Raw genomic sequence first — 24,722 nt, 5'->3', positions numbered from 1 at the left:
TAGCTATTCCCACCCATGTTTTTTTACAACTATTGAATGAAGCGTAATGTCCCATGAACATGTACCTCTCTTAGTCTGTAGCAGTTTAGCAGCCTGATTTAAGAAATCTTCAGTAGAGAGGTCCTCCCTAGTTAGTCTTACTGAAGATTGTTTAAGGATTGTTTAAATTACAGCTCTCTAAATGTAATTGAACAAAATAATCTAGGGCTAGCCTACCGATAATGTTGTCAAGAACTAACAGTATCCCCCTGTGCGTGGCTTCCTCAACCAGCCAGATTGAATTTATTTGCTCAAGACTGACAAAACAAAATTCTTCAAAATAAACTGCACAGCTAAATCTAGGAAATTCCCATTGCCGGCTTCTCACTTGCTCCATATACATATCTGTTTGGGGCTCTGCAACTGCAGAGGTATATGGGGGTTCCTCTGTAGAACCATAGGTATGTCTTCTACATCAGACCCTATCTGTGAGTCAGTTTCCAAGGGGCTACCGCAGGGATCATCAGGAGTAGATGGAGTGTAGACAAAGAGAAGCCCTCTACAGAGCTTTCTGGGAAATTTCTAAATCAGACTCCATGTGAGAGTCACCATAGCCCCTAGGAGACCAGGACCAGATACAGGAGTGATTTTCAAACTTTTGTACTGGTGACCCCTTTCACATAGCAAGCCTCTGAGTGTGACCCCCCCCCTTATATATTAAAAACACGTTTTTATGTATTTAACACCATTATAAATACTGGATGCAAAGCAGAGTTTGGGGTGGAGGGTGACAGCTCGCGACCTCCCATGTAATTACCTCACAACCCCCTGAGGGGTCCTGATCCCCAGTTTGAGAACCCCTGAGATACAGCCACCTCATTATCAGACATGACGGTTTGAGTGTCTCCCCTAGGGGGCATCTCTTTAGTATTTTTCTTATCACATTAGTCTTTGTAAAATTTAAAAAATGACCCTGCCCCATAACTTTTTGGCAGCTTTGTCCCCAAACCCTTTAGATACAATCTTTAGCTTTGATGGAATGTTAAGGAAACATGGGTGTGTGATTATATCTGAAGGCAATAGTTCAACCCCATTTTTTCAATAGGTTGTGGTTAAATCAATATGGTTCAATGGGGTTGAATCAGCTGTATTGTATGCAACCACATTTCTCAAACATCCATGTTTTATACAAAATATGGGGGCTTTGTGCTTTATTTCTACTCAGCATTCTACTACATGCATTTCAGCTTTTTGCTGTAAAAAGGTCTCTTTTCTTAAAAACACAATAGCTGGGTATTCTGAAGGTATTTTTAGTTAAAAGACATATAGCCCTTGAAAACAAATCAAGATGCCTCATCAAATCTTTCATCTTGTTTAAGGACCACTCAGACCTTGAAACGGGAACACAGATAGTCACAAAGCCCTTTTTCAATAGATGGTTTTATTTACAAAAAGAACAGGAGTACTTGTGGCACCTTAGAGACTAACAAATTTATTTGAGCATAAGCTTTCAAGGGCTACAGCCCACTTCTTCAGATGCATAGAAATACAAATTTATTTACAAATTTATTTATTTACAAATACCAAGTTTTATTACATTTTATATCATGTTTGTCCCCCCAACTTAGTCCTTTTCGATTTCTTAGAAGTACTGTAGTCTTTTTCCTAAGCAGAGTTCTATAACTTTTTGTGTGGATCAGGCAGTCAATATAATGCGCTAAGTGGTATTACTCGGTTTGATAATTTTGTTTAAAATGCTGTTGGAGTCTCAAGAGCTTTGCAGAGCATTTACCAAGGTCACCCTCAGTGCTACATTTTCTTGGTTTAAGCACAGACATTGCATTGTATAGCCTATGGCAATAACTGTGTTCAAGCTTTCCAAACACAAGTTAGCGCACAGGGCCTGGAGCTTAAAGTCCAGTTCACACAGTCATGATGCCACTGAGCTAGAGCATCTATAACACAGCCCTCACAAAGCTTCTCCCTAAGACAGTGATTAAGGACAGCATAAAAAGAAACACACACAATAGACTGCATAACTCTTTTACATTCACAATGTGGCACTGGCTCAGTTAGTTCTATATCAAGGACCTTCCTTAAATCCATATAGCTATCTCCCTCTTCATGCTCGATGTTCTCTTGAACAATTTGTCTTGGTGTTGAGCAAAAACATGTTGGGCCTGATTTCATCTTTGCTCCCTGATGTAATTTTCTCCAGGGCCTCTGGGTCCTCTAGAAAGGTGGCATTGAGCTGGTGAGAGATTTTTTGGAAAAGAAACAGCTGTAAGTCCCCTGTTGTTAGATTCATGCGACCCCAGGTCAGTTCCTACCCCATTGCACCTCATCCTTGACCACCACTTTTTATAGTCTTATGTACCTCAGCAACGTCTTCTTCACCTTGTCTGACGGTGACTCTGACGAGCCATGGTCCCTTTCCTTTATTGGGGCATACGACAAGCGACAGTGCTCATCAGTCTGCCTCATGAGCACTTGAATCTGGGGGTCAGATTCTGGTGTATCCATCAACGGCAAGGCCAAAGGGCTCTCCTCCTTTTCCTCAGAATATTGGCTGAAATAGCGCTTTTTTTGCAGGCAGCCAAGCGCCCTCAGAACTAAAATGAATTTCATAGTTCTCAACAGGGTAGTGAAAGAGGCCATTTTTCCTCTCAGTGTATCCACAATTTCTGAAAAATACACTCGAAACAAGACTGCCTGTTTCATGCAGTGATGGGTTTTCCAGGGGAAATGCTGCCAACTGGCCAAACGTTGAACTCCAGAGATCAGGGGTTTCCACCTAGACCATTGTGCTAAATCTATTTTGATTGGTATACATTTCCCTTATGGGAGGGCTTTGGGGGTGAAATCCATGCCATTTGGCAGAGGACCATGGGAGGAGGTCTTAAAGGGGTCACATGACCCTCCTCCGCGGGTCACCCCACTCCGGAACTTGCCATGATTGGTCAAACCCGCTCCTGGGGAGGTCCTACAGGACTGAAACTTGCTCTAAGTGTAGAGGGCAGCTGAGGAATTATTAGAAGGGTCACATGCCACCCCTTGCTTCTGGTCCTTAGTCAGTCTTGGCTCCAGGAGTAATACCCCTGTGGAGAGGGGCTTAGGGTGACAGGTAGGTGGGCCTTACGGATCAGAGAGAGGTACCAGCATTTGACTGATGTATCCCCAGACTATTCACATTTCCATTAACAGATTCTTCAACAAAGGTATGTTCAACCAATATTTAAATGATTTTTAAACTCCTATTGAAAGCTTGAAAGCACTGGGTTACCCAAACTAGTTAACAACAGTTCAGTTTAGAGTCTACAAAATGTATTGTGCCAGAGAGAAATCTTAATATCCGTTCTCACCGCTCATATGAAGTATGTTCCTTAATGTGACATCATTTTAGAAAAAGGAGCTAGGATAGTTTCAGGCACATTACTACACCTGCTTCTGAGTCTCCCTGCAAATTTTTGTGGTTTTACAATACACTTAGATTTTTTTTTCCCAAGATGTTTTCCCCATGTTTCTGTGAGAAGCACATACACAAATATAGAAAAATGATAAATTATACATGGGGAAACAATGAAATAGACTACTGTATTTGAAAGGTTGTCAAATGCACAAAGTAAACTGACGCTGAGACTTTTTCTCTCTAATCTCTATAGTAGTAATATTAGGCAGTCCAGTACTTGTATGTAAACAGTTTTCTGTCATTAGTGATATATTTTTTTTAAGTTGGTGTCCCTTTAAAGGTAGTCTCCAGTGTTTTCTTCCTCTGTATGGTAAAATGTATATTTTAAGGGAACAACTTATTCTCTCAGTGCTGCTTAAAATAATAGATATTGGAACTAACCCACCTATTTGTTCAAAAAAAAGTTAGATTTTCCAGATCAAGCTTTTCTGTAATTCTAACTACAGAACTAAATATTCATTTTCTGTATAGCCTGTCCCTACAGTGATATATTTTAATACATTCCTTGTAAGACATTAAGGAGTATTTTTAAAATATTAGTTATGAAAGTTACCTGAAAATGTCTTGTAGAATATTACATAATCAAAAAGTGCCAGCTTTCAGCCATCTTGACTGCAGAGCAAGGATCACAGGGATATGCCACGATCTCCCAGTGGCTACGTTGGCTAGTGGGAACTTGCCCTTGTAAGGTGGCTCCCACTGGACAATTCCAGTGCCTCTAACAAGTGGCAGGATTGGTCTGTGAGGAGTACTGTGCCACTCATAAAGTGGCCCAAATAAGCAGAATATATGAATGTTGCCCGAGGGTTTAGGAAAAGAAATCATTACTGACATTTACATGGTAAACGTTTAATTAGCCTTAGCTAACATGCTGTTAAAATGAATGTAGGGGGAGGTTTACACTTTTTAGCACTATTTAAAGAATAATAATCTTGCTTTCTTCCCTCTAATCAGCCCACCCTTGACGCAATTTTTTCTTGACTGCGGGGGCTTAGCAAGAACAGATAAGAAACCAGCAATATGTAAAAGTTATCTCAAGCTGATGACAGAACTTTGGCACAAAAGCAGGTATTGTACCACTTTCCTTGTGGAATATGTGCAGCACAGCGGTGAACTTGTCTTTGGTCCAGTTGTTTTCTTGTGTGTGATATTCAGAAGGTGTATTACAGGCTTTGAATTTAATTAATTTAAAAATAACTCTAAAAGGTTGTGTGGTGCAGTTGGGGAAGTTAATATTTGTTTTAGTGGGAAAGTTACATGGAAGAGGCTTTTCTGTGTATTATGTGACAACTCAAAACAAATGTCATTTACCTGCTGAGTGATGATGGCATCATGTTTGCCTTCAGGTTGAAAAGAATGATTTGCCCATTGCAGCTATTCCTGTAGTTGATCCCATAATCATGCATAATGGCATTAGATTTTCATCCTAGGAAACATAACAAGATTGACTTCCATACACAATGAAACATGTAAGTTGTTATAAATAAGAGTGCTCTTTTATGGATAATTGAGCCTCCAGTTTCCAAGCTCAACCTGAGATAGAACAAACTTTGGTTTTTCCATCTGCTTCATACAGCATCATTACACACATACATTTCCCATATTTCAGTGACTTCCATAAATTTCAGTAACTTTCTTTTAAAAGTTTCAGAGTGGTAGCCCTATTAGTCTGTATCAGCAAAAACAACGAGGAGTACTTGTGGCACCTTAGAGGCTAACAAATTTATTTGGACATAAGCTTTTGTGGGTTAAAACCCACTTGTTCAGATGCATGGAGTGGAAAATACAATAGGAAGATATAGATACACAGTACATGAAAAGATGGGAGTTGCCTTACCAAGTGGGGGGTCAGTTCTAACGAGACAATTCAATTAAAATGGGCTATTATCAACAGGAGGAAGAATCACTTTTGTAGTGATCAGGATGGCCCATTTCAAACAGTTGACAAGAAGGTATGAGTAACAGTAGGGAAAAATTAGTTTTTAGTTTTTGTAATGACCCATCCACTTCCAGTCTTTATTCAGGCCTAATTTGATGGTGTCCAGTTTGCAAATTTAATTCCAGTTCTGCGGTTTCTTGTTGGAGTCTGTTTTTGAAGTTTTTTTGTTGAAGAATTGCCACTTTTAAGTCTGTTATTGAGCATCCAGGGAGGTTGAAGTGTTCTCCGACTGGTTTTTGAATGTTATAATTCTTGATGTCTGATTTGTGTCCATTTATTCTTTTGCATAGACACTGTCTGGTTTGTTCAATGTACATGGCAGAGGGGCATTGCTGGCACATGATGGCATATATCACATTGGTAGTTGTGCAGGTAAACGAGCCCCTGATGGTGTGGCTGATGTGGTTAGGTCCTATGATGGTATCCCTTGAATAGATATGTGGACAGAGTTGGCAATGGGGTTTGTTGCAGGGATAGGTTCGTGGGTTAGTATTTTTGTTGTGTGGTGTGTAGTTGCTGGTGAGTATTTGCTTCAGGTTGAGGGGCTGTCTGTTAGCGAGGACTGGCCTGTCTCCCAAGGTCTGTGAGAGTGAGGGATCATCCTTCAGGATAGGTTGTAGATCCTTGATGATGCGCTGGGGAGGTTTTAGTTGGGGGCTGAAGGTGATGGCTAGTGGCGTTCTGTTACTTTCTTTGTTGGGCCTGTCCTAAGATGCTCTCTACGCAAAAGAATAAATGGACACAAATCAGGTGTAAAGAATTATATCATTCAAAAACCAGTCGGAGAACACTTCAACCTCCCTGGACACTCAATAACAGACTTAAAAGTGGCAATTCTTTAACAAAAAAACTTCACAAACAGACTCCAATGAGAAACTTCAGAACTGGAATTAATTTGTAAAGTGGACACCATCTTTTCATGTACTGTGTATCTATATCTTCCTACTGTATTTTCCACTCCATGCATCTGATGAATTGGGTTTTAGCCCATGAAAGCTTATGCCCAAATAAATTTGTTAGCTCTAAAGTGCCACAAGTACTCCTCGTTGTTGTTTTTTTTTAAATGATCCATTCACTTTTGATATTTGGAATTTGTTTTGTAATAACTGTTCTACTTTAAATTCAGACCCTATTTTATTCCTTCATAATTTTATGTGTAGACGAGACCCAAGTTAATACATCAGAGTCACACAGCAACAGTGCTGTGGCCACACAAATCTTGAAGCTCTATGTTTACTTTCTCCTTATCTCCTGAATTGTCTGAAAAGTGTTTTTAGGTGTACTTTTTGAAAAAATGGGGTAGAGCAAATCCTCCACCTTCTCTCCTTTTAAAAAATACCTAAAATGTAAGAGAAATTAATTTAAAAAATAAAAAAACCATTCACAACAGCTTATGCTAAAATTCAAGTTGGTGCGGAATTTCCTTCCCATTCTTTCTTTCCAAAAAGGTTTCACTTTTGGTTTTGGATACAGTTAAATACTAAAATATATATTACTGATTGTCCCTGTGGGATATCTTGTATCCTGGGGTCACTTGCACAGAATTCTTGTGCCTATGCTACTACCCGCCCACTCATCTGTGAGTGCTGCTCAGTATATAGATCACAACTTCTTTGTGGCCTTGACTCTGTATCCATTTGACCTGAGTCTTTTTTTTTTTTTATTTCAAAGGGGGTTTGATTGTCTACAAATAAACTTATCTCCTTGCACTGACCCTGTGATAAGCAAATATTCCTTAATATTTTTAAACGGGTCTTTGGATGAAGTTGACTTCTATCTTGCATACCAAATTATTTCCCTGCTGTATTGCTGATTAATTTGGGCTGTAGCTTGCTTGAAGGCCTTTAAACATTAATCCCAATTTCTCACTTTTGGTTTTCCTGTGCTCTGGGAGAAATATATATTTTTATATTGAAGACCCCTCTTCTCCAAAAAAAGACAAAATTACATTGGGGTAAGAATAATGTAGACCAAGTTTGTTAAAACGTGTGTCTCAGTGATCAAACATGATGATCCCAATGAAGTTGGAAAATTGCAGGCCATTTAATTTTTTTTCCAAACTTTTCTTTCCCAGACCTGGTTCCGTTGTTCCTACAAATTTGTTTCAAGGAATTAAAACAATTAATCCAACGTTTCGAGGCTACTCCCAACAGGTAAACCTTTCTTAGTATTATCCAGTATTATGACAGTGAAGTGTCAAAAGTATAACTGCATGATTCAGGTAGATTAAATTGTCAGATTCAAAACTTGATAAAGTAGAAAAATATGTATTTAAACCAAGCTAATCATAAATTTTTAGTTTTTACCTTTCCATGCTTTAAATCTATATCCCCTAAAACTCCTCTCTAACTTTTCTGAATCACAGACTTCTGTGCTGAATTCTTTTGACAAACTGCTGAAAGGCCCCGTGATCCTTATGGATATCTCCTTTCCCTTTCTCAGGGACAAGCAGCAGAATGGTTAATATCAGAAACTTGTTACCTGAAGTAAAGTAGCTGACATACAAGCTGTTCCAGAAAGTGACACAAAGTCTTGCTAAGCAAACATAAAGAATATAATAGAGCAAACTTTTACCATATTAATTTACTGTTGGAATATTTTTAAGCTGAGTTGGTAGTATCCAGTTTTTTTTGTTTAGACAATGAGCCCACATCTTTTCTTTTCAATGTTACTTGGTTTACAGCTTTATGGATACTGAATACTTGTGTCCTTCATCTGTTGTATAGGTAGTGTAATTACTTGTAGTGGGCAGGCATTGGTGGTTATGTGACTGAATTATATTTGAGGTGCATTCTTCAAATCATCTTTAATGAAGTGTGTCCTAACATACTTATTTTACTGTTGAAAACATATTTTATTAAATGCCCTATTGTGGGGATCACATTTAATTTCTAATTTAATTAAGAACGAGATCCTTAATAATTTTGTCAGATTCTCTGCATTGCAGTAGTTTATATTGGAAGACTTTGGTAATTCAGTATAATGAAGTTATCAAGTGAAATGGAGGGTTAAACTGTATTTTTGATATGCAAGTACTGTCGGCGGTATCAAGTAAGTGTTAAAATAGTAAACCTCAGAATTGTTGTAGATGCTTTTCATTATTACTGACATCCTGACTTACTGTTGTGTCCAGGGTATCCACAATTTATTCATGTACCTAAAGGAAGAAATAAATTCACTAATTTAGGAAAAAATGGCAAAATCATCTGCAGCTTTATTAACATACATTTCTTCAGGGGAATTTAGTCCTTGCAAGCTAAAATTTGGGATGAGCGTACCATTCTGTACTCCCTTAAGTATTTAAGGGAGGACCCCAATGTTCTTCCTCGACACATTACCCTAAGCTACTCACTAGGTCTCATGGTGGCTGCTTAAACAAAGCAGTGCTAAAGTGACCTAGCTCTCTCACTGAGAGATTGGGCCCTCCCATAGCCAAACTTTATCAATCCCTGATGGTCACCTTGTTTTCAATCAGGATTGCGAGACCAACAGCCTTCACCCCTCTATCCCCTCCCAGGTAATCTGAATTTCAGCCATTGTCAGGGCCGCCCAGAGGATTCAGGGGACCTGGGGCAAAGCAATTTTGGGGGCCCCTTCCATAAAAAAAAGTTGCAATACTATTTTTTTTACATTTCCAAATACATGATACTAACCAGTGAAATACATTCAAAAATTAATTTTTAATAATTTGAAAATACACGAAATACATGATTTAAAAACATTAAATGCTTTAATGGTATATATACATTTGCAATTACATAATGGGCTGTCGCTGGGTGATGGTTGGTGCCAATGGGCTGTCGCTGCCTGGGGGTGATGCTGCTGTTGGCCAGGGCTGGGTGGGGAGCTGGGCTCTGGGTCAGGGGATGCCCAGTTCACAGGGGCTGGGCTCAGAGCTGTGGATCGGGGGGTGGTGTCAGGGGGTGCCCGGCTCAGATGGGCTGGGCTTGGAGCTGGGGGTCAGGGCTGCGGGGGGATGGGATTGCGGGGTGCCCGGCTCAGAGGGGCTGGGCTTGGAGCTGGGAGTCAGGGCTATGGGAAGTCGGGGGTGTCCAGCTCAGAGGGCTGGGCTTGGAGCTGGGGGCCAGGGCTGGAGGGAGGTCAGGGGGGTGCCCGGATCAGAGGGGCTGGGCTCGGAGCTGGGGGTCAGGGCTGGAGGGGGAAGGTCAGGGGAGTGTCCAGCTCAGAGCTGGGGGGGCCTGGAGGGGGGCTGGCTCAGGGGGGCTGGGCTTGGAGCGGGGGGTCAGGGGAGTGTCCGGCTCAGAGGGGTTTACCATGCTGCTTACTCCTGCCTCTCCCGGAGCCTCAGCATGCCGCGTCCAGAAGCGGCCCTGGACAGAGCTAAAGCGGCATGGCTCCACGGGACTTGAGCTCCTGCCCCTTGGCCGCAGCTCGCAGCCCCGCCCCCTTACCACGTGGCTCCGAGCGGAAGGAGCTCAGGCCCCGCCCCCTTACCACGCGGCTCCGAGCGGGAGGAGCCATGCCGCTTTAGCTCTGTCCAGGGCCACTCCTGGACGCGGCACGCTGAGGCGCCGGGGGTTGGGGGAAGGCAGAGGCAAGGGGGAACCTCTGACATTCTCGTGGGGGCTGGGGGACCTGGGGCAAATTGCCCCACTTGCGCCCCGCCTCTGGGCGGCCGTGGCCATTGTATCTGTGACAGACTGACAATATCCTGTGATACCTTGATCAAATCTTACGGAATTAAGATAAATTTGTACTGAATTTACTTAAACCTTATTGAATTAGGTTTAATACCTTTGCAGGCCAAAAAATAAAAAATTAAAAATTAAGTTGTGTATGTGTTATTATGGAATTGTATCTACTGTCTCTTGTAGGAGGGGAGGCTAATGTAATTTTTTCATTATTAGCCCTTTGAAGCAGCCCCCCCGGAGAGGTCTGCATATATTACTTCCAACTGGATTCTCCAGGGCTTGACAGACAGGATTTTTGGATAAATAGCCTGGTTTTATATAGCCTCAGAGACTTCCTTCTGATCCAGCAAATAGACAGGGCCCCCGGTCCGTGGAGGGCCCCACTCCTTTGAGAAAGGTTGGGAAGACTTAGCCTACTGAGGCCCTTAAGACTGGGTGCTAGCTCTGCTCTGAGGCTATTACGAACTGTGACTGTGGAAGAGTCTCCCTGCATGGGGTTTTGAAAGACTGCTCCTGCCAGAGCCCATGTTAGAGTTGGGGTGATCTCTGGCAAGCTTATTGGCATGTGTTTAGGTTCTTTTATTGTTTTAATATGTTTTCTCTGTAGTGCTTTTACCATGAGAATAAAATAGGCTTGCATAAAAAGAGATGCTTAGTACTTATAACCATGGGCAGTCACACTTAACTGTCTCCAGAAAGAAAGAAAGCAGGTGTGCTTTGGGCAGCCTGTCTCTGCTGAGGATAACTAGGGCCCTACCAAATTCATGGCCATGAAAAATGCATCACACTGTGAAAACTAGTCGCTCCTCCCCCCCCCCCCCCCCCCCCCCCAGAAAAAAAACAAAACCCAAAACCAAAATCTGGTCTTTTGTGTGCTTTTACCCTATACTATACAGATTTCACAGGGGAGACCAGCATTTCTCAAATTGGGGATCCTGACCCAAAAGGGAGATGCAGGGGAGTCGTAAGGTTATTTTTGGGGAGATTGTAATATTGCCACCTTTACATCTGCGCTGCTGCTGCCTTCAGAGCTGGGCGGGAGGAGAGTGGTGGCTGCTGACTGAGGGCCCAGCACTGCAGGCAGCAGTGCAGAAGTAAGGGAGGCATGGGGTGGTAATACCATACCTGGCCATCCTTACTTCTGCTCTGCTGCTGACGGTGACTCTGCCTTCAGAGCTGGGATCCCGGCCAGCAGCCGCTGCTCTCCAGCTGCACAGCTCTGAGGGCAGTGCTGCCACCAGCAGCAGTGCAGAAATAAGGGTAGCAGTACTGCAACTTCCCCTACAATATCCTTGTGACCCCTCTCCCCCACAACACCTTTTTGGGTCCGGATCCGTACAATTACAGCACTGTGAAATTTCAGATTTAAATAGCTGAAATCATGAAATTTATGATTTTTAGACTCCTATGACCATGAAATTGACCAAAATGGACTGAATTTGGTAGTGCCCTAGGAATAACATAGTGAAGGCAGGGAACTGTGCAGCCTGGAAATAGTTGTTATTCTCCTCCCCAAAAGGCAATTGCAGGGCAGCTGGGAGTCTGAGAATGGTGCCCTTGCTGGACCACTGAGAGGAAATACAGGTGCAGTAGCCCTGAACTGCGATGGTATCACTCCCCCTAAAAGAATTACCAGCCACAGCAAATAGGTCAAAAGTTTTAAATTTACATGTGTACAGATCATTGGGCTGAGGGAGAGTCCCAGAAACCAAACAGTGGTGACCCTAATAATTTGTAAGCAAGTAGCAAAATGATTATGTACCAAACTCCTGTTAAACCCACCACAAGTGGACCAACAGATACCCTCTTAATAAATAGCTGTCTGTGCAACAAGAATAAAAGATGGTTAAGAACAACAAAACTAGGAATTAATGACTGAAGATGGGAGAACCAGGAAGAGGTCAAACTTCTGCCCTCTTCCTGCTCTTATAAGACCAGCAGTGAGCTCAAGCTGAAAGTAAGCCAGCAGTGCCATTGCCACTGTAGCCCACCCACTCCTTCCACAGGAGGTTGCTGAGCTGTTAGAGAATGAATCTACAACACTCCCTTTGTTTCCTTCTCCTATCCAGGCAAGTCTGGAACAGCTGGAGGGCTGGGACAAATTAAAGTTATTTCTTTTGAAAGGTTCAAATGTGGTTTCCCTGACCAGTGTACTTAAGGCGCTGATTGGGTGTTGCAAAAAAGTTTGAAAACTTTATATGATGAGGTTAGATTCCTTTACCGACAACCTCTATTCACTGTACAGCTGGGAGCTAACCAGGTATTTGGTTGTTGCTTGTATTAGCATGCACATGTCATTGTGATGGTTCTTGGGGTACCCGGGACTGAGAGCCACCTTGTTACCCCCTGCCTCCAAACTGAGGGAGTCTCACCTATGCCTGGCTGCTCCTTACCACTATTAACCTTTCAGCCACTTGAACACTTTCCCCTGAGCTATGCCAGCCCAGTCTACACCTTGCAGGTTAACAAGAGGTGCACCCCAGTCCATTTGAATCAGTTCTCTGTGATATGCTGCCCTGGACACAGGCTACTCTCAGAAATCCCAGATCCTCTGCCCCCAAAGGTGCAATGTGTCCCAGTTTACTACTTTTACCTTAAATCGCTGCTCCTATAAATCAGATAGCACTTGTGAACCACTTGCAACAAAACAAAAGTAGATATTTTTAAGAAAGAATAAAGATTTAACTACAAATGAGAGACGTGGAAACAAATAGCTATAATACAAAACAAAATCAAAATGTGAAGCTGCATCTACATTTATTAATAGTTACCTTTCCTAGCTAATAAATGTTCAGTCTGTTTCAGAACTTTACAGAAACCAGGATCCAGTTTTTCATGTGAATACCTTGTTCCTCAAGATATCTTCTCAGTGGAAGGATGCAGAATACCTTTCCCTCCTTTGTGTAATCCTGAAACAGTTTTTTGTTTCTGTTCATAGACAGAGTGAACCCCTATTTTGTCATGTTTCTTTTTTTACCTTCAGGTGGTTTTGATTGTTTGCATTTGCCTCTGATGGTTTTCCATTGAAAGTTTTGGTACTGAGCAAGACTGAACAATTGAGGCTTGCATTGCAAAAGTGGGAAAACAGTGTAGGGTGGCAACTCCCTCCTGCTGAATAGGCTGTCACTGAGACATTATCCTCTGGTGACTAACAAAGTCCATAACACATACTTTCAACATAAATATTACCCATACATACACCTTGCAGTGATTATGAATCTTGATAAGTTATGAGCTTTCTGTAGCTACCTTATATTTTACTTTTTATAGATGAATATCCTGTAAGATATGTTTGGTATAGTGACTTTGTCAGGCCTGAGGTAAGTGTTATTTGCAAAGAACAGGCGACCTTTTGCCAAGGGGCCTCTGTGTCACAGAGACCACACAAGAAATATTTTAACAGTTAAAATATCCTGGCACAGAGTATAAGCTTTGTGATGAGTGAAAGCGTGAGAAGGAAAGTTGCCAAGTAAGACTCATGACATGGAATGGAACTCGTGTTGGAGGTTACAAAATCCAAAATGAAATATTATTTGGACTGACAGTCTAATTCTCTTTTGCGCCCCAGACTGGGCAGGTGGCATTTACTTTGTTTTTACTCCTTTGATTTAGTGGCCAGCTTTAGCTTTTTGTTGTTTCATCTTGTTTCGACTCCACTATGTGCATATCTTCTAAATATAAAAGGGGATTATGTACCTTATTTTAAATTCCAGGACGCACAAGAATTCCTGCGTTGTTTAATGGATCTGCTTCATGAAGAGCTAAAGGAACCTGTCATGGAAATAGAAGATACCCATTCTACAAGTATAGAAGAGAGTATGGAAGAAGACAAGAACCAGTCAGATGTAGATTTCCAGTCCTGTGAATCTTGTGATAGCAGTGATAAGGCAGAAAATGAGGCTGGTTCTAGACCATTCTCAGAGGACCATGCAGAGGCTACTATGTTAATTCAAGATGTTGAAAACCACTCCCTCACAACTAAAGATTGGCAGAAAGAAAAAACACCATGTAACAAGCTTAACTGGGCAAGTTCTATGGAGGACTTAAAAAAAGACAAAAACATTGCTTCAGAAACTGCTGAATTTTTACATAATCCAGGAACAGTCAAAGTGCAGATACACAGCAGAATTTCAGGTGACTGTATGATCAGTTGCTAATTAGTAATTATAACAAAATCATACTTGTAGCTGAAATGCATGTAAAAGTAAAAATGAGGGAAACCATTTTAGATGTATAACTTGTCATGTATTGCACGAGAGTAGATTGGTTTTTAAACTGGTGCTCAAGTTCATTAATGTGGTACTTTGATTATATGTTTGTTTTAATCCATTTTGAAGTCCAGTGACTACCAACTATTCAAGATTTGTAACAATTGAAAGACTTCAGATAACATTACAATTGGTGATTGCTTTTGCATTTTGTTGGCTCGTTATTTCTGCTTTAACAGCTGCTGAATTAAAACTTAATTTTCTTATACACAAACATTTAATCAGTCACCTACTGGTTTGCTAAATTGTAAGTTATCTAACTATTTTGCAGTTCAACCTGAAGCAAAACTTTACTGTTGGAAAAATTCAGCTGTGCAGTAATACCAATTTCTGTTGCAGACTACATCAGTGATGTCCACATGACTGATTTGTCAGGACCGCAAAGCCCTCCCTCAAACGAAGGAGTGAATACACGTTTATCAACCTCTCTTCCAAAATCAGGCTCATTATGGTCTGGATTGGCACCTGCACACAAAAAAGGTATATGCTGCTTTTTCTCCTTGCATTGCATTGCTTATAAGTGTGTCATTAGTTTTTGCTTTTTTGGTATTTGATATTGATACTGCATGTGCTTCTAGGCCTCTACTTAGAGATTTGACACCATGCTAATGGGGTACAGAGCTTCTCATGATTTTCTGTGTCACTGTCTCTTTTCACTTTATTGGAGAATGGTGCATCACTACCAGTCGCTATAAGCAACTGTGTATCCATAGCGCTTCCTACCTCTCCAGTTGTTTTTGTCTTATTGCTCTTGAAGCATGGACAATATTTTTCTTGAGCTTTCTTTAATAGCACCTGATTGGAGAAATGGAGGTGGAGGGAAGAATGCTCATAGAAGGAAAAAAGGTCGTGTTTTTAGAGGAGAGTCTGGGAAGGAGCTCACTGGGTATTCAAGGGAGAGGATTCTTGCGGGAACAAGGCATCAGTTGAGTTTCCCAGGATGAAAGAGCTCATGCCTGTCCCTGTTGCTCTAGGCAAGTTCACCTATTGGAGCAGTCCTAATTTCTGCTACCCACACAGAGAGTCTGTTTAGGCTGCATCTATTCTACAGTCTACTCATCAGTAATAGGTCAGCACTTGAAAGGGCTAGGCTCTCACTGACTGCAGGGTTGCTCTGACACAGTGCTCCTTCTCCATTACTGCAGTCTCTCAGCACCAGGAATATGTTTTTATAGCAGTTTCTTCTGTCTCTACAAGAGGTTCCCCTACTTTGTACCCTGGCTGCATCTCTCTCTATGGTCCCTTTACAGGGCTGCCCAGAGGATTCAGGGGGCCTGGGGTCTTCGGCGGCAGGGCACTGCAGCAGTGCCGAAGACCCGGCACTGCGGTGGGGGGTCCTTCCGCCTCGGGACCTGCCGCCGTGGGTCTTCAGGGCACTTCGGCGGTGGGTCCCGGAGTGGAAGGACGCCCCGCTGCCAAATTGCTGCCGAAGATGCTCCAGGGGCCCGGTCCCCGCGAGAGTTTTCCGGGGCCACCGGAGCGAGTGAAGGACCCCGCTCCAGGGGCCCCGAAAAACTGTCATGGGGGTCCCTGCGGGGCCCAGGGCAAATTGCCCTACTTGCCCCCCCCCCCCGTGGGCGGCCCTGTCCCTTTATAGAGTTGACACCAAAATGCAAGTTCTCCAGCAGGGGCAGCTCTTTCTTACTCCACTCCTTGAGGTAGCTGATCCCTTTCTTTCATCTGGATGAACCTATGAACAGCTTTGCAGAGTCGTGATCTGAAGTCCCATTCTAGCAGATCTTCTACCCACCCTCTGTCACAGCTTTAACTCCCAGGGACCCTGAGCATGCTCGGATTACAAGCAGCCTACTCAAAGCATTAGGAAGCTGATCGTGGTCTCAACCAAACTTCCAGACATTTCCCATCCTGACAGGCTTGCTGTTCCCTCATCTGTGGAAGAGATGGTCAGCCTAATAGCTGGCCCTCTCCAGCCATCAGCAGGAGTCTGAGCAGTTTCAGTGGAAAGCCACTCTGGTACTCTGCTTCATTATACTCCCTTTCCTTTGCTGAGGATCTGGACAACTGGTATTTCAGACATGGCCCAGAGGGGTTGCCTGCATCCCCCTTTTGGGATTGTTGCCAATGTGCAATACTCTGTAGTGTGATAATTCATTGATGTAAATGAGTTTGAGTTTTTGAGTTTGCTACATAACTGTGCTTCAAAATCTGAGCATTCATTAATAATTGCTAAAGATTTATTTATTTATGGTTGTGAAGAAAACCTTCATACAGTGATGCCTGCTATATTTGGCAAACAGCCAAAGACCACAGCTCTCAAAGAGATGTTAACTGATGGTGATGGTGTGTCAGCACTGAAGTCTAACAAAGAATAATTTAAGTGGCAACATTGTATCACTCCTGGTTGCTTTCCAGAAATATCCGTCTAATGCCATAATTCTGTGTAGTAGGGCAGATTACAGTGAGGCTAGTGTCAAGGTTTGCTGGGCTGGGGAATGAGAAATTCATCCTTCCTCACTCAGATGTAAAGTTACCTCCATCTTTGTCCAGAGTGGAAACAATAGAGATCTGTCCCCTGCCCTGTACCAAAAGTCTCAACTCCTTCCTAGTTGCCAAAAGCAAAACTCTCTCCTGTGCCTTCCTGACTCTCATGAGGCCAAACTGTCCTGTACCCAGGAACCAACACCTTTTTTTCCCCCCTTCCAACTCCATCTGTCATGCATTTTCAGTATGGAAATCTCTGGCAAATTGAAAATGTGAGGTGTTCTAAACCAGTTTAATATCAAAATACATGACTGAAGGATACGTCACTGGGGTCAGGAAGTGAGGCATTGCTGCATAACTAAAGTGCCACATGAAAAGAGGACTTGCTAGTGAGCTTTCTTGCTTGCTGGCTTTTCTTCCTGCCAGTATTCTCTCTTCAGATCCCAAATCTTCCCTTCTCCTATTTCAGCTAGAAATGAAGTTACATGAGACAGCAGGAACTCAAAGGTATTTGCTTAGGGGCCATACAGTTGGTGTATGGATTTCTTTTGTCTATGAGGCAGCCTTGGGCAGTTGCATCCCTGGGGGGGAGGTCTGTTTGGAGCTGTTTGTTTCCCTTTTCATTGTTATTGGCCCCACACTTAGCTGCTCCTTATTTGTATTGGCAACTAGCAAATCAGCAGGTCCACTGCCAAGACTCCTACAGGAGGAGTTTTGGGGACCTTAGTCTGTTGGGTAGGTACTGCAAGAGCATTTGCAGTCTATATCTCATATGATGCTTCTAGGTTTTATTCTCTAATGTAGGGGGACCAGGACACTGTTTCTGAGGGTTTTTTGTACTCCAGAGAAACAGCTATTACTCATCTCATACAGATCAGAACTTGAAATTATTTATACTTGATTTCCAGATCAATTGGGGAAGATCCCTCAGAGAGCTTTAGAGACTGCTCCACTTAGGCAGTCTCAGCAGGGGGCAGGTTTTCTTTTTTCAATCAGTCTGCTTTTTAAATTCTGTATCTATCACTGAGACTCGTCCCATTTTGGCCCACCATAATCAGTGCCTCAGCATTTCGAGTCTGTACCAGTTGAATCCTTCAACCAAGATATGTTGAAGACTCCCTGCGAAACTGTTATGGTCAAATGAGGCTAGCATATGCTCTCCGATGTATGAACTTTATACTCTGAGTGAGAATATGCTTAAAATGGGTCTTAATCTGAGAGCTATACACCAAGGATTCTAAGATTGCCCCTTTAAGTGTCTGAGTTTTACTTAACTTAAATGCTAGCCTTGAAAATTCCACTAAGAAAGAAAGAAGGATCAAGCATGTTTGTCTACCTTCATTCTACTAGGAACCTACAGGAACAATTGAGCCTAGGAGATACACTAACTCAGCCATAGCTGCCAGTAATTTGGCATTCCGTAGGGGATGAGATAATCGGGAAAGGGAATTAGTTCCTTTATCTCAATCCTGAAAAGAGGTGGCACATACTCATTTAATCATGTCATTTTAAAAATGGATTCAGGCAAAGCAGAATTAAAGGTTACACACTGTACTTTGAACCCTCTTTAACCATTTTTATTTTTGCCTTTTTATATTAGTTCCAACTGTATCTTCTCCAAAAAAGAAGAAACACAAGAAATACAGGAGTGTCATATCTGACATATTTGATGGGACCATCATAAGCTCAGTGCAGTGCCTGACTTGTGATAGGGTGAGTGTAGGGAGATGTTCTGACATGAATGTGGTGTTTATTTTTATATTAAAATATACATAGTTAATTTCAGTCATTTTACCTTTTACATGTGTAATCTTTCTCTTGGGATTTGGCCCCTTTCTGAGTTCTGCAGCTGTTAAGTCTCCTCAATTTAATTTCTCAGTCCCTAATAGTAACTGTTGCAACTCTTCTTTAATATAGACTCTTGCTTCTCATTTGGGAATAGAAAGAGCATAAATCCAACTGAAACTCAACAAAATTGTGGGTGTTGGTTGCAAACTAAGTTTTTTGTTTTTTTTCTTTTTCCCCAAGTGCAGTAAAGTTTTCTTTTTCTTCCTCTTCCCTGCCACCATCCAGGAAGTTCCCACTATTGGTTATAAACTAGCTGAACAGCTCTGTTACCTTGCTTAAACACACACAGCAAGGTGCGTGTGCAGGTGAAGGCCACAGTTCCTTTTCCTATCATATTATGGCTAACCAAGGGCTGTGGTGTCTACATGCTGTCGGTCACAGATTGCTAATATCATTCAGAACTGCTCATTCAGTTATTTTTACGTTAAGCTATGAGGTGCCTCTTTTCAATTCTTCAGTTTTTAAATAAGAATAAAGGCTGTGTTGGGGGGAGGAGAAATGCTTTGCCTGGGAAATGCCAGAAGAATGGAACCCAATATGGAGGAGGAATCTTTTACATCTGCAACTTCATTTAGCAGAAAATCCAATCATGGTTAGCCTGACTTCCTAACACACACAGCTTCCTCAAGAAAATTGCCTTGTAATATAAAATAGTCTAACTATTACATTGGATTAGAAAAGGCAGTCATTAAGTGTTTTTAATTATCTGGAATATAGAAAAGGGTAGCTAGTCATACTGTTTCAACAGCCTCATCGTGTAAGTTAGGGCTGAGAAAATTCAGGTCTCATTAAAAACATTTAAAATTTGATTTTTCAAAGTGGTTTGAAGTCCTAGAATGCCTTATGAAGCTCAGCTTCCTGCTGGTAAGTGTGATGTTCTTTAGTAAAAATGGCAGCCCCCACTGAAGAAAGCAAGTCCCATTTTGTTCACAGTGCCACTTAAATAGTAGCAGGTAATTAAAAAAAACTTCCAAAAATGATTCTTAGCAAATATTTACTTCTAAGTTGTTATAACAAACCACTTCAGTTTCCTTTTAAAAATAGCCCCAAACGTGAGAAGTGCTCATTCTTATTTGGAGAGGGAGGGCTGTTTCTAAGTAAAACACCATCAAAATAATTTGAACAACATTTGGTAGAATTAGCACCCATGAGAGCCATCTGTGAAAAGCTCTGTACTACTAACATCACCACTACCATGGGATAAACCAGCTGGGGTTTATAAAAGAGCCATTGTTACTGCTTTAAGTGTTAAAGTATCACCTGGTGCAATGTTCTTCAAAATACTGGTTTTATGACCCAAATCCATGTAAATGATGATTGAGAGATTGCCATCTAGTGGAATTTTAGGAATAAAACACTGAATCTTTAGTTAGCAGTCACTCTTTTGGTCAAACTTCTCAAGATCATAAAATAAAGTAAGGAAACACTGTGGTGTACTTGACAACATTAGAATTAATTGCTTATTTCTTTTAACAAAAGCCTAATTTTCCTCCCTACTTTATTTTTTGCGTAGGTATCTGTTACCCTGGAGACTTTTCAGGATCTCTCATTGCCTATTCCAGGTAAGGAAGACCTTGCCAAACTGCATTCTGCAAGTCATCAGACTTCTCTAGTCAAGGCAGGGTCGTGTGGTGAAGCGTACGCGCCCCAGGGGTGGATAGCATTTTTTGTGGAATACTTTAAAAGGTAATTGATTTTCTTTGTAGTGCTTAGATTTTAAAATTGCGGTTTCTGCTCTACTGGCAGAACATTTGTTGTGTTTTCTGTCAATGATGTTTCAGGTTTGTTGTCTCATGTGTTCCTAGCTGGTTTTGGGGTCCAATAGTAACCTTACAAGATTGTCTTGCTGCCTTTTTCGCCAGAGATGAGCTCAAGGGTAAGCCCTTTTTAAAATATGTCTAATGTGCCTTCTTTTTAAAACAAGGTAAATAGATGAGGTATTTTACTTTTTGCTTTTTTTTTAATTGAACCAAAGCACACATCAGACTTTTTAAAAAAATATTCCTGGTCATAGAATCCACTTCTTTTTTTTTTTTTTAAATAAACCACCTTTGAAATAGATTTTGAAGCAAGAATTTTCACATAAGTTTTCTTGGAAATAGCCAATAATTGAATTTCTCATAATGAAATAAAATCAGATTGAAGTTCAGGACATTTTCAATCTAAATTTGGGAATTTGCTCCTTCTCTTTCCTTTAAACTGTGTACTGCTTCCCTTTTATTTTAACATCATTAAATAACCCAACATAATCCAGAATATATTTTTACTGTTTGGGAGCATAAACCCTAAGAAAACCATATCATACATTTGCTCAGTGAAATACTAAACTTTCTCCAGAGCAATCCAAAGTCTTCAGACACTGACTGAAAACATTTAACCTGAAAAATAAATTATCCCTGAAATTACGACACAATCAAAGCAATAGAAAAGTATAATAGCTATTGTAAATCACAATTATAATCAATAAAGTATAGTGGATACCTTGAAGAATAATTGCTTGTGTTTAGAAAATAATGGTTGTGTTTTCCCCCCCACAATATCTACAGGTGATAATATGTACAGTTGTGAAAAGTGTAAAAAGTAAGTCATCTTTTACCTTAAGTTTGCTTTGATAAGCCTTGGTCTTGATCAGCACATTAACTGTTGCTGCAAAAGTTGAATGTGTGGAAATAAATGCAACATACAGTGACTTTAATAGATGAGAATCCTGTATTTTTGGTACAAGGACAACCAAATTGGGATTATGACGGGATCCACAAGGTGTAGCCTGGGACTGCACTGTGGGACGACTGTGCCCCCTTAACTCTCCAGCCTGGGCTGTCTCTCTCAATGCTTTGCTAGTGACAAGGAGCAAACCCCTCTAGGTACTGTTATCACTCAGCACAATCACATATGGAGCCCCACACCCAGCTAGATTGCATGAATGCTCCCAGAGCCACTCATGAATATCACAGAGAAAGGCACCAGCCAAATCTCCCCCAGCTCACAGCCTTGTAGCTCGGGAATACATAGTCTTGCGCTGTTCAAGACCTTTTCTTGAGCAATTCAAGTTTATTAATTGGTTCACCACTTGGAATGGAAAGTGGACATACACCAGCCTTTGTGAACCTGAGCAGATTTACCAAGCACTTCAGGCAAACTCACTGGTAAAGATAAACAATAAAACAAGTTTATTGATTACAAAAGATAGATTATAAGTGATAGGCAAAAAGTCAGTGGTCACCAAAATAAAATAAAATATAAGCACGCAGTCTAGACCTTAACCCTTATCACACTAGACAGTATTTCGATCAAGCAATGTTCTCACCCCATTGGATCTTAGTCCTTAATATACAGGTTTGTCTCTTAAACCTGGGCCAGTCTCCTCTGTTGAAATCATCAGTCTTCTCAGCATCCTTGTTCCTTGCAGCATAGGTGAGCGGAGGAGAAAAGGCAAAGCATGGGGCCCCGTGTTCTGTTTTATACCCTTAGTCCATGTGTTTGGAGAACATAAGTCCAGGCATGTGTAGTGGGGATTGCTGAGTCACAAGGTGAGGTTGAGCAATTCCCCTGGTGTGGCCTTGTGCAAGTGAGTCATTGCATTGTAGCTCCCTTGCTGGACAATGGCTGTTGATGGTTGTTCAACACCCGCCTAGGTGTTGGTTATCTCCCTGGTTATTGTCTTTAGTGAGCTAGCATCTGGGTGCTTCCCAAACCCACAGCAAATTTTAGTGGAAATCATACAATACAATTCTCATAACTTCATATGCATTAATGAGATATATATATTTAGATGGAACAGTGGGTTTAAGCAGATCATAACCTTTCCCATGATACCTTATAAGGCATGCTTTGTATGCAATATCACAATTACATACAAATGAAGAGTATGAGGTTTATAGGGCGCTCCCCTGGGGTGTAGTATCACAGGGATTATAAAGAAATATTTCATCTAAATGTACAGCAACCCTTTGTATTACTGTAAGCTAAATCCTTAATTGTTAATGCAGTCTAAATGATGATGTTTTATCAAAATAAAGGAACGTAACACTGTCAGACTCTTAACAGTTGTTGCTGTTATACATAACACTGTTTTCTTGTACAAGCATCATAGTACAATTTAAGTAAATAAAGTATGAGGCCAGTAAAGTACAGAGGACTTGAAGAATGTTTATAGCCTTCAGTGGAAATGGAGTGCATATTAGCACTCCATTCTAATAAATTTTCTTGAATGAACTTATTTAGCAAAAACTGCAATTCAGCCATAATTTGCTTTCACAAAGTTTAAATGCTAAATCTTTTCCCCCATACTAAGAAAATCCGTTGACTAGATTGAACTGGTAGACACGTTCATAGTTACTGCTTTGAATTATTCAGTGGAACAGATTTTCTTTGCTTCAAGATTTCATTATTCATACACTTTGGCTACAGTAAGTCTAGTCTGCATTTCAGGAATATTTCAGGTTTACTAATGTAACACACAATTCTAAGACTTTATCATGTTTTTGTTGAGTTGGCACAAGAGGCAAAACATTTATAAAACTAAATGATGTTTTTCATCTTTGCTTAGGTTAAGAAATGGAGTGAAATTCTGCAAAATGCAAAACTTTCCTGAGGTATTGTAATCACACCTTTAAAAATGTTTCTTCTGCATGATTGGGAATGTGGCAAGGTTAATGAGTTTCATAGAATTTTAGTATTAGTATTAGTATTTTCCTCCCTCTACATTTGAATGTTAAAAAATTAAAATGTAGCCGCATACTTGCATTCCTAAAAAAAAAAAAGTTCGCATCTAGTCACATTTGGTCAGGTACTTTACAAGAAAATGAACAGTTAAAATGAAAAGTAAAGTTAGAAGAAAAAAAAGTTTTTCCTACAGTCCTGTAGCCATCCTGTGGAATTCACTTCTGCTGGAGATCATAGAGTTAAATACTGTAGCTGAGCTGGAAACGTTTCTGACTTGTTATGTTTGTAGCTATGCATGCTAAAGGTAATCAAATCTTATGCTTCAGAGCATCAGCTGATGACTGCAAGAATTGTGAAGGAATTTGACCCTGGTTACAGCCTTGCACAAATAGTTAAATGCAGTTGGGGAAGAGCTTTGTCCTTCATTGAAGCATTAGGTTTTGGCAACTGCTCAGTGCTAGCCTTAGGATTTTTGCAGGATCAGTAAGATGATTTTTTGGGGGAAATTCCAAATGCAGCTATCTTAAAATAAATGTGGAGAGTCCTGAGGCTGCCATCAGCTGCCTCCAACTGCAGAAGAAATTGATTCCAGCTGCTTGTACTGGGGCCATAGGAGTCCCTAAGGGTATGTCTAGACTACCCGCCGGATCAGCATGCAGCAATCGATCTAGCGGGGGGTTGATTTATCGCGTCTAGTCTAGACGCGATAAATCGATCCCCAAGTGCTCTCCCATTGACTCCTGTACTCCATGGCCGCGAGAGGCGCAGGCGGAGTCGATGGAGGAGCGGCAGCAGTCGACTCACCGTGGTGAAGACACCACGGTAAGTCGATCTAAAGGGCCTCTGCAGCATAGTTTCTAAATAGAAAATTACACATCAATTAAGTCTGTCAATCCTTCTTACAGATATTGTGCATTCATCTCAAAAGATTCAGACATGAGCTCATGTTTTCCACAAAAATTGGTACCCATGTATCCTTTCCCCTGGAAGGACTTGATCTTCAGCCTTTCGTTGCTAAGGACAGTCCAGCTCAGATTGTGACATATGATCTCTTGTCTGTCATCTGCCACCATGGAACTGCCAGCAGTAAGTATAGGTTTGTTGTTTCAGAATGCAAACATAGTGACAGATGTTCTTGGCACACTTCATTTTATGTAAGTAGATGTGGGATTAAGGGTACCGTTAAGATTTACTGGTCTGAAAGGTAAATATGGACAATGGCGGTAGTAATATTAATTCCAAAACTGACTAGTCTTACTGTTGATTGAAGCCAGCAGCCAGTACATGTTCTGTTTGATTATTTGTTTTTTAAAGGGAGTTATTACATACATTTTGGAATGTTATTTAGGAGTTTTGTACAATTTCAAGAAGAATGAATCAACCAATCTTATGACTAAAAAAAAAGTACTTACAAAAACCTCTCTAGTTAACCATCCTGTTGTTGTCTGCTACATTTATTC

General features: G+C 41.1%; 1 protein-coding gene across 4 annotated transcripts in view; it reads left to right on the top strand.

The window, feature by feature from the left end:
* USP33 (ubiquitin specific peptidase 33) overlaps nt 1–24,722 on the top strand; it is an 82,886-nt gene that overhangs the window by 35,856 nt on the left and 22,308 nt on the right. For 3 of the 4 annotated variants that reach the window (XM_045026368.1, XM_045026371.1, XR_006581472.1), the window contains 10 exons: nt 4,403–4,516; nt 7,462–7,540; nt 13,753–14,173; nt 14,647–14,787; nt 18,350–18,462; nt 20,111–20,283; nt 20,379–20,473; nt 21,144–21,177; nt 23,147–23,192; nt 24,168–24,348. In XM_045026368.1, coding sequence (XP_044882303.1) covers nt 4,403–4,516; nt 7,462–7,540; nt 13,753–14,173; nt 14,647–14,787; nt 18,350–18,462; nt 20,111–20,283; nt 20,379–20,473; nt 21,144–21,177; nt 23,147–23,192; nt 24,168–24,348 — 1,397 coding nt within the window. The remainder of the gene's footprint in view (nt 1–4,402; nt 4,517–7,461; nt 7,541–13,752; nt 14,174–14,646; nt 14,788–18,349; nt 18,463–20,110; nt 20,284–20,378; nt 20,474–21,143; nt 21,178–23,146; nt 23,193–24,167; nt 24,349–24,722) is intronic. The other variant, XM_045026370.1, reaches the window with a different exon arrangement.

Source organism: Mauremys mutica, chromosome 8, assembly GCF_020497125.1.
Source record: "Mauremys mutica isolate MM-2020 ecotype Southern chromosome 8, ASM2049712v1, whole genome shotgun sequence".
Lineage (NCBI taxonomy): Eukaryota > Metazoa > Chordata > Testudines > Geoemydidae > Mauremys > Mauremys mutica.
The sequence above is the reverse complement of the archived record's forward strand: the minus strand, read 5'-3'. Positions and strand labels throughout refer to the sequence as shown.